The 10,311-nt window shown below is 35.0% G+C and overlaps 1 protein-coding gene across 1 annotated transcript; it reads right to left on the bottom strand.

Moving 5' to 3' along the window:
- Positions 1 to 468: 468 nt before the first annotated feature.
- On the bottom strand, positions 469 to 5,881 carry SCG2 (secretogranin II). The gene is made up of 2 exons (XM_084892159.1): positions 5,746 to 5,881; positions 469 to 2,778 (listed from the first exon to the last, which is right to left on the bottom strand). The coding sequence occupies exon 2, from the start codon at positions 2,762 to 2,764 to the stop codon at positions 905 to 907; it is 1,860 nt and encodes a 619-aa protein (XP_084748285.1). The 5' UTR covers positions 2,765 to 2,778; positions 5,746 to 5,881; the 3' UTR covers positions 469 to 904.
- Between the last annotated feature and the right edge of the window lie 4,430 nt (positions 5,882 to 10,311).

The following is a 10,311-nucleotide window of genomic DNA, read 5'->3' as shown; positions in this document are numbered from 1 at the left end:
CAGTTTGTGGTCTCTTAACCTTTCTTGAATCATAAAAAAGAGGCAAAATCCTTGTGTTCGGGGGACCAAGGTTACCTGGGAATAGGTAAACTGCTTCCAAGGCTATAGTCTTTAAATTGCCCTGTACACAACTTTTTTTTCCCAGTGTTGGTTATGTGTATGAAAGAATTAAATGTATTTATTTATATAAATCAAGGGTAAAAAGTATAAAAAGGACAATGAAAACCTTAGATAAGCATTAGATAGTGTGCTGTTAGAGGATATTGTGTTCTATAAGCATATACCATGATCATATGTGTAACATTCATGGTATCTTACCTGGGTGGGCTGTGGAAGGTGATGATTTTCTCTTTTCACTCCATACTTCTTGTTCCATAGTCATTGTCTCTGGCTTTCCAGAATGAAGAGTCCATGGTTGCCCAGAAATAAGATTTATTAATCAAAAATAAAACACACATTGAAAAGACCTTGTAAATAAAACTGTATATTTATAATGCTTTATTTATTTTTTGCTTCAGTACTGCACAAAACACTACAGACAATAACAAAATAATTCAATAAATATTAAAAACCTTTAAGAGAATTATAAGACACTCTTTTTCATATGTGGGCATCCACAAGGCCACAACCATTTGATACACTATTAAACACTATCATAGATATCTTTCTTAAATAAGGGATATAATTACTTTTTTATCCAGAAGTCATAGCATTTACACATATCAACACACAAGAGAACAACTCAGAGTGAGTGAAGCAGACACCCAGTGAAATGGAAGCATCTGCCTGTATATCATTTAAAGATATTACATTGTTAACAGGATAGAAGTCAACACACTAAAGAGAAAAATTGGGGTTTTCTTGGGGTCAGAGGAATGAAAGTAGGGCATTTCATGAAAGCCTCTTACATATTTTCCATTGCTCTCTTAGTAATATGCTCCCTCCCCTTTTCTGCCTTTTCTTGGTTGAGGTATTCAAGCACTTTCATTAACAGATCTTCATCCAAGTACTGTCTGTTTGGGGTATTCTCATTCTTCGGGGGCCCCATGGGAAGCCGTTTGCTTACGGAGGCTGGTTGGTCAATTTCTTGAGAGCTGCCTTGATTCAAATGTTCTTTGATGGCCTGCTCAATTTGGTCCTCTTCCTGTAGGTCATCTTCAGATGAGACTTGAGTGGGAGCTCGCTTCATCTGGTTTGGATTCATGACCTCAGGGTATTTAACTAGCATCCTGGCCAAGTACTCTCCTAATTCTTGATCCTTGTCATTCAGGTTTTCATAGGCCATTTGTCTGTTTTCAGCATCTGGCATCCAGACACCTGGGGACATCTGGTTTGCTCTCGATCTTCCAGGACCATAGGGGAGTCTTGGCAGAACCTTCTCTCTGTTATACTGACTGGAAATATATGGAGGCTTTTGATTTGCAGCACTATCCATCCCTAAAAGATTTAAAATGTCCTCAACAGTGAGCCCATCTGGTAGGGCCTCTGTCACAGTACGTCCAGGTATTTTGGGGTAGCCATTCTTGGAAAGCATCTTATTTTGGAGCATATCTGGACGGTCTAAGTCAATCTCTGAGGTGTCATCTACATCCACGGGAAGTTCAAGTTCCGGCTCTGGTTCCACTGACCCATTTGGCTTCTCCCCTGTTTTGAGCATGTCGATTAAGTCTTCAGGAGGTATTTGTAAATTCCTTGAGATTTCAATCAGCTGATAAATAGACTGAGAATCAAGTGGTTTCTCAAAAAATCTGGTTGCTCTCTCCCCATTTTGCCCATTCTGTGACCTCCCACTTCCTGCAGCATTCATTAACCTTTTCAGATAGGCAATTACTTTGGAGACATCATCTGAGAGTTGGTCTTTACTCTCTTTCCAGAGATCTTCATCCTGGAGGCCCAGCTGCCCTGAACGCTTAATTTCATTATTGATTTGTTCAGTTTTTTCTACATTCTCTTTGTTGTCCTTTACCTCTTCCTGGGTTTGACTCTCTATTTTTTCCTCTACTGGATTCCAATCTTCACCCCCAACCACATCTTCATAGGCAATGTTGTTGGCCTTGTAGATATCATCTTCATCATCTGTGTAAAGTTTTTGCTCCTCATCTGACCTCTCACGCTTCTGGTTGTTTGGTCCTGTCAGTTTCCCCAGCTCTTGGAACACAGATTCCAGTGTAGCAAGAGTTTGAGGAGTATATTGCTCCTCCACTATTTCATTTGTGCGCTTAAAGGCATTGTCCCTGGAATTCTCTTCATACATAGGAGGGAATCGCATGTGCTTGAGCTTTCTCTCTGCCCACTGTTGAGTTTCATAATCATCAGGCATGTCAACTGGAAAGTTCTTCTCTGAATTCAAGGTATAGAGCTTGTTTTCATTTGGTTCAGACTGGGGCTCATTTTCAGCCTGTCTCAGAGCTTCAAGGATTATTTTCATCCACTCATCTTCACTCAGAGAATCCCTTGAATTTTCTGAGAAGTGACTTTCATCTCCATTTTCTTTTTGCTGAAGGGGGACAGAAACACCTTGGTAGGGATTGTAGTCTGGGCTGCTTTCTTCTCTGTGAGCTTGTTGTCGGAGCTTTTCTATATACTCCAAAGCCCTGATCATTTCAGGACTGGGGAACCTTTGGACGTTTTCCAATCTGAGGTCTGGTTCTTTCTGAAGCAGTTGATTTCGCTGAAATGAAGCTGCCTCAGCCCCAAAGATGAGGAAAATTAAAGAGATGAGAGACAGCGCTGCTCCAAGCCAGTGAGTCTTAGCTTCTGCCATGTTAGAAAGATTTCCTTAAAAAGGGAAAACATGAGTCAACACAAATGAAGACTAGAAGACACTATAGCAAAAGATGTAATTGACCATTAACGGAAAAACATAGTAGAGATTACTTCACATTAAACTTAGAATGACTGTTTTTTAAAATCTATAAATATATCCACTATGATTATCACAAGCTAACTATAGGAACCTAGCAAAATTTTGCCCATTTGCATCAAATTTTGCATGATATACACTTAGTTAAAATACTAACAAAAACATTGATTTGGTGTTTCTCAAATTTTATTTTTAAATTATGAAACATGTCATTTGTTTTCAATATGCATTATTTCTTTTTAATGAAGACTTTCCAAGATGAGTTTTAATTTTCTTATGTAACATTTCTATTGAAATCATTGGTAAAAAAAGATTAGTTGGCTTAATTTAAAACATGCATCTACACAGGCAAAAATATAAACACATACACACATACACACACACTAATTTTCATAAGGTTGTATCAAAAAACGTGGTTTAGTTTATAAATTGTCCACCCAATTTTATTGTAAAAAAATAGCAACCATAATATTAATACATATAATAAATTGATACAGCATGTTAATGTCAATCATAATGAATTACCTTGTGGATGAGTCCCACTCATAAGTTATTTTTCAGAAATAAGTTATTCTCACTCTGACACCAAGCCTAACTCTTCATTTTGGAAGGTGTGTACCTTAATAACCTCCACAAGATGTGTTTTCTCAGGTCCAAACTAGTAGGCTAACCCACTGAAGTTTCTTTTTGTGTAAGAATGTTAAAATAATACATTAAACTGTTTTTAAAATATCTTATGCTCCATATTTCTTCTAATAATTTTATTGTAACTGTCTTACAAAATGCAATCATGGTTATATTTTTCATCAGCCCTCAACAGTGTATAGTAAATAATAACAGATGCTACAGAGAGAACATAAGTTTACTTAACCAAGCTATTTCTGAACTTGTGAGTGTTCAAATTCAGCTTGTTTTATGTCTGTGTCTATTTTTTTTTTTTTTTTTGTCCGGACCTGTGAAATCTTTAATGACTCAGACTGTTAAAATGTCTTAAAATAACCACTATGTAACTCTCAATTTAGATATATACAGATGATATGTTGAATTCTTCTTACTTAAAATTTTTCATTCATTTTTCTCCATTTCCTTATTATCTCACATATGCATTAACAAGGATGTCAGTTCTTATGTTTTATATTTGCATTGCAAATATGAAAGAACTATCTTAATGCTTGCAATTTGGTTGCAAATAAAATAAATTTAAAGGGAGTTTATAAGTTTGCTCATGATATCTTACCTGGATCATGGTTTTGTGATATATAAACAATGTGGGTACAGTTTCTGTTAGCTTATATATCAAATGTAGAAAATATTGTTTACTAGATCATATTGGTATTTAAGTAATTTCAAAGCCTCAAAATGATTATAGTTATAGATAGAAATGTATTTAGCACTGATGAATATATATATATATATATATATATATATATATATATATTTTATTATTATTATTATTACCCAGTATGTTTAACTTACTGAAAGAAAAGTCTCTAAAGGCATGTCAGAGAAAACTTCTAAAATACTTACTATGAATTAATATTTACTGAAATAAATTTTAGTCATAAATTCTTAGGTCTAAATACAAATACAGTATGCATTTTTCTTTCTATTATTTTAGGATTAATTTAGCCTTGGCAATATATTTTCAACGTTATCATTTGAAACAATAATTTTAATTTAGTAAACTAATTTTCTTTTAAACCATTATCCTGAAGTATTCTTAACATAAGAATTATGTGCTTGTCTTTAAAATCATTTTCTTATAGCTGAGCTTTGCTGTGGGGTTGGGGCAAAATACTCAATGCAGTTATTTAAAGCACAGCCTAAGAAGCTCTACCCCTTGGTCATTTATAAGGTTCAGTTCGGATGACATAGTTATTGCCTTTGAGTAAGACTCAAGGGATTTCTTTCTCAGGTAGCAGCTCTTATAAGTAACAAAGATGATTTCAACAGCTGTCTAACATCCTATATAGGGACTGAATTAAAACCCCACTCATTAAAATGTATTTTCTATTGAAATTCAACTGAAACATGGACAAATACAGGTGGATATCTAATTCAAGCAAATCAACTAGTTAGGATTCAGGAGAAAAAAAAACACATTTGATCCATTGAAAGTCTAACAAAATATTGTACAACCTTTTCAAATCAAAGCATAATAGTAATTTATACAGTTATGGATGTTTCCCTCATGTATTCAAAATTATCATCTCTCTGTAATTCATGGTCATATTCAACCTATAACCCAAGATAATATTTCACTCTGAATAAAGGAAGAAGCTTATGTTCCAGACAATTCTAATTTTACTTTCCCAGAACTAAAATTAGGAAATATGATGTAAGCCCTTTCAGAGTATACCAATTCAGAAAATAATTTTATATAGTTAATTTTGAGCTTTTGCAGCAAGGTAAATGTCAAAGAAAAAAGTAGTTCCAAAATTGGTTGCTACGATTTATGACTGATGTGTTTAACATTTCAATCAGTGCAAACCTACTGTTAAAATTATATAAATTGTATCTGTGGCTTTGTATCTGGTTCTTAGGGGTGAAAAAACAATAAATTAAGGAAAGAAACAAAATGTCAAGCTTGGTTAACATTACATTAATATGTGTATCAATGCTAAAATTCTTAACTTTTCATGCTTCTTATGACTAAATAACATTATTATTGATAAATATCTGACAGCAAGTGGCATAAATCATAGGTTCAATCACATATATACACATGCAGGGTCCTTAACATTGGCTGATGAGCAGCAGGTTGCTATTCAGTTATTCTAAAGATATAAGCTTCTCAAACGATCTTTCTTCTCAGCTAGAAATTAAGGGAAGAACTAGTAATTTAGAACTTTCCAATAAACCAAACAGAAAAGCAGTCTTACCTCTTCTTTAAATGGCAGGGAAAGTCCACGGTATGTTCCTCCCGGTCCGCCTGGTGAGCTGGTCCGGCCGCTTCAGCACCCGGACAGCTCCTGGGTTTATAGGGAGCTGTGGCGCCTGACTCCGCACTGCCACACTGACGTCACCGTGCCAAGCCACAAACCCGAGCACAGGCGAGCTTTTTCAAAGAAACCAAGAGAAAATAATCACTTTATATTTTTTTTTAAAAAAATGCTGCATGCTTACGCCACCTGTCTTTTTGTGGCAAAAATTGCAGTTGTCTTTTTTCTTTTAGCCTTGGAGGCTTGAAATAAAATCCTCTGCTCAATTTCCCTTAGAAAAAAAGAATTCTGCCACACAGACATGGCTCATTGCAATATCATCTCAACTGTGTTCTAGTATCTTGTGATAAGGTTTTCTTGCTGGTGCTTTTCTTGTCATCGTTATAAGAAAGTTTTATAGACAAGGATTTTTTTCTTCTTCATTGCCCACAAAGAAATTACATTATCATTCCTTGGTATATTCTAAAAGGAATGGAGGACACAGTGCGAATGTGAAAAGTTTTATTTCAGATCATGACCACAAGCAGCAGCACTGCTTTTAAATTGGTATTTATTTAAATAAAATAGTTTTCTTTTTAAAAATGAAATTAAACTTCAAGTTCTAATGACAGAATTTTGCTTTAGAGTTTTGTAATTTTGAACTAGGCATTCCTAAGGTTACGAGTATAGCAGCTGATAATTCTATATGAACCTGGTGTAATCTTTTATATCTTATCTCAATAAAGGAAGCCCAGAAGTTCAGCGTTTAGTGAAAATATTTCTACTAAGAGAAAAACAAATTATTTCAGTTACAAAAAAGTGACAAATGTTATTAAAATTTATTTACAGTTGAGAGGAAGTTGGACTATAAATATTTTCCTTCTGTTGAATCTGTGAATTGAATATATTCCAAAAATGTGACCAATCCAGGAGATAATATACTAGGTTACTACCAACTTCTCAGATTTGTACATTCCTGTGCTAATTATATATTTTAATAATTTTTATAAGTATAAATTTTAATTTTTTAAAAAATTAAAGATATGAGTTTATAAAAACTATATAGTTCAAAATACACTTTAAGTATGCAAAGGAATTTTATTATATAAGAGATCTCTTATATAATGAATAATGATTAATGAATAATCATCTACTGATTTATACATTCAATAAGTTGCAATGACTACTAAATGCCAGATGAATGATATATAATGATACATAAAGATGATATATAAAGGTGTGTGTGTATATATATATATATAGTGCTTTAGGGGATGCTTTAGTTCAGTGTAGATGACAGACAAACATTATACTATATAATAAAAGGTTAATATGCAAATTGTCCCCTTGACCAGGAGTTCGACTGGAAATTAAAATCACCCATGGTCAGCCCACCAACCTCCCATGGCCCCACTCCCTGGTCAGCTTCACTTCCAATAGCTCCCCCCCTAATTGGGAGTGGGGACAGCCTACCAACTGCCCATGACCCCTCTTCTTGGCTGGCTAACCGCCTGTGGCTCCTCCCCTTTGCTGACTCCCTCCCTGATCAGCCTCCCCCAGCCCAATCAGGGGTGGGGCTGGCCGGCCAACCACCCTTGGCCCCTCCCCCCAGCTGTGCAAGAATTCATGCACCAGGCCTCTATTTTTTTATATAAATTGGAAAGCACTAAGAAAGAGGTTATCCAGCAGTGTTTGGGAAACATGGAGGGCCACTTGGTTCAATAGGAATTCAGGGGATAAAATTTAGAGGGAGAAGGGAAGCCTCCTGGGAAAAGAAGCCTGGACTGATATATTTCATTACCATGTTTTATTAAAATGATACCTAACTATGCTAGGTAAACAATAGTACTCTTGAAATTTTTAAGGAAATAGAAATAGTATAAAACCTTAGGGAAAAAAAATATTAGGAAAAATGGCCCTGATTCTCTCTTGCTGCTCTCCTGGTGAAGATATTTGATTTCCCTAAATGGTTGAGAGATTGTCTGGGATTGACATGGAACTCATATAGCCTCAGGCTGGAGTCCTATGGCCAATTCACCCAATAATTCATATTTCATAATGGGCTTTTAGAACATGGTCATGTTCTAGGTTAAAGAGGCCTAAGTAAAACCCATTTCTCAAGTACCATCTCAATGAAACCAGTTCATTTGCTGATCTTTGTCATCTTTACACACTTAATAATAGTTTCCTAAATTCTGACAAAGGCCACTGTGAGTTTGACTTAATTTGTTTTCCAGTAGTTCTTTGTGGCCAGTTGAGCTAACCAGTATCAACTCAGCCTCAGAAAATTCCACAAGTTTACTCTTAGGATTGAGTAGGTTCAGCATAGGTCTCAACAGCTCTCAAGAAAGTCACTCTTGATCTAGTTAGTTAGTTCACATATGTGGAATGAACTTTTTGGCAAGGACTGGAAGCTATATTCCTTCTAAGATTCCAAAGTCAACCTCTTTCCTAGGAATGTCTTTAATCTCTCAGAATCCATATAAACTCTAATTCAAAAACTGTAGATAGACTTGAGATATCAGGAGGCAGCTGCTATATGGACTGGTTCCATCAGCCAAAGGGGTGAGTAGATCAATGAACCGTATGTGGGTAACTGAATTTCTGTCTACTATAAGATACTATAGTAAATAATCATCACTCATTGAGTTCCATTATGTTTCACACTGTACTTGGGACTTCAGCAACCTAACTTAATCCTCAGGACAACTACAATGAGTAGCTATTTTTATCTCTGTTTTGCAGATGAAAAACTGAAACTCAGAAATAAAAAAGTTCTTTCGCTTATAATTGGTAGAGATAGATTTACTTAGTTCTTTCCAAAGTTATTTCAATAATAAATATTATGATCCAGGTACTTTGCTAGGTGATAGAAATACAGAAATGAATATAGCATGGATCCAATAATTAACAATCCAAGTCTAGAATTTAGTCACTTTGACAAAAATCCTTGGGGGTTGTCCCAATTGCTTTTTCTGGTCACTATCCCCATGGCCTAACCCCAGACTCCTATCTGGAGCAGCAACATGGAAAATAAGACTCAACAATAAATTACTTTCTTGATTTTATGGGATATATTAAAATATCTTCCAAACAAGAGAGTAGTTATTGAATTTGGAAAATTCTATTCTCCAGTGACCTGTGTTTTATAGATTTTTCAATGAATTATACTTAACATATCTCTAGAAGCCATTAATTTTTGCCAGTAGTTATTTGTTTTGAAGAGATCTATTTTCTCTAATAGATACTTACTTGGAGAAGTTAAAATGCAATATATACAGAGAGAAAGAAACTTTTTTGTTGGTGTGAAATCTTTTAGAGATAATGTATTAAAGATAACCTATAAATCTTTTTACCAATAAACAGAAGATATGATTATTTCAAATGTTCCTTACAAAATTTTAATTTTCTGTTAGGTCCAAATTGCAAACTATCATTGCCTCTAAGAAGCAAAGCTCTATATCTTGGACATTTTCAAAATAATTATGTGCTGTGTATGATAATGGTTTTTTACTAAATTAGCTTGCATCTCCACCATGGAGCTGTTAAGAGCAAGCTAATCATTAACAATTTAAATCAAAGTAATTAAAATGAACTAATTTGTTTTATGATTGGATTTCCTTAAATCTTGATCATTTTGTTCTTTTTTTATAGTTTCATATTTCATTCAGACCAGATTTTTATTTTATTTTTGTCATTTGTAAAAGCAATCTTCGACCTTAGTAATCCTTCCATTTGAAACGTATCTCTCTTCCACTCCATTACACTTCTCATTTTGTTTCAATTTATATGAAAGCAATTAAGATCCAGAAGGCCAATGTGTCTTCTTTCTCCTATTTTCCTCATCTCCTACTTCTCTGTCTCTAACTCCCTTCCTTTACCCTTCTCTTTCTTTGGAGGAGTCTGATCTGCAGTGTCTATGTCCTGAGGTCCTCCAGCATTCCCTGGGATAGGGGTAAAGGGGTGGGTGTCTACACTGCCTTCCCCTGGCCCCCCAAGGCCTGGGCTACTTTTCATTGCTCATCTCTCACCTGTCTGCCTTCCTTCCCTTCTTTTCACTTTTCCTTCTTTGCACTCCTTGTTAACTCTACCTCTCTGGTGCATTGCTTCCAAAATTTACTTAAAAGTCCTCTCTTTTAGTTACAGCACACTTCCTTTATTAATAAATGTGCATGTCATAAAATGACTTTCTCTTAAACTCTCTATCAGAAAGGAATGAAATGTTTTTCCTCTTTCCTTGCAAAGGCAGAGCTTGCCAAATTGCTGTTCAGAGAACATATAAATCAGAAACTGGGTACACTTAATTTAATTCTTTAACTACTAAGTTTCCCAGACAAATCCACTAGAGGCAGGAACTCTGTTTTCTCCCACTGTACCCACATGTCTAGCCTTGTACCTTGGACAACACAAAGATACTGGCCAACACAATCAATTTAATTGGGTTGAATTGATTTAGCAGTTTCTCATTTCCACTGTCAAACTTCACAGGCTTCATCTTGAGATTTTTTTTTTAACCCTTTCAAAGTA

The sequence above is a fragment of the Pipistrellus hanaki genome (assembly GCF_964339955.1).
Source record: "Pipistrellus hanaki genome assembly, chromosome: 8".
NCBI lineage: Eukaryota > Metazoa > Chordata > Mammalia > Chiroptera > Vespertilionidae > Pipistrellus > Pipistrellus hanaki.
This window is presented reverse-complemented; position numbering and strand designations above follow the sequence as displayed.

Bases quoted from the DNA above. Each gene is read 5' to 3' on its own strand.
- SCG2 (XM_084892159.1), bottom strand. From the start codon at position 2,764: ATGGCAGAAGCTAAGACTCACTGGCTTGGAGCAGCGCTGTCTCTCATC.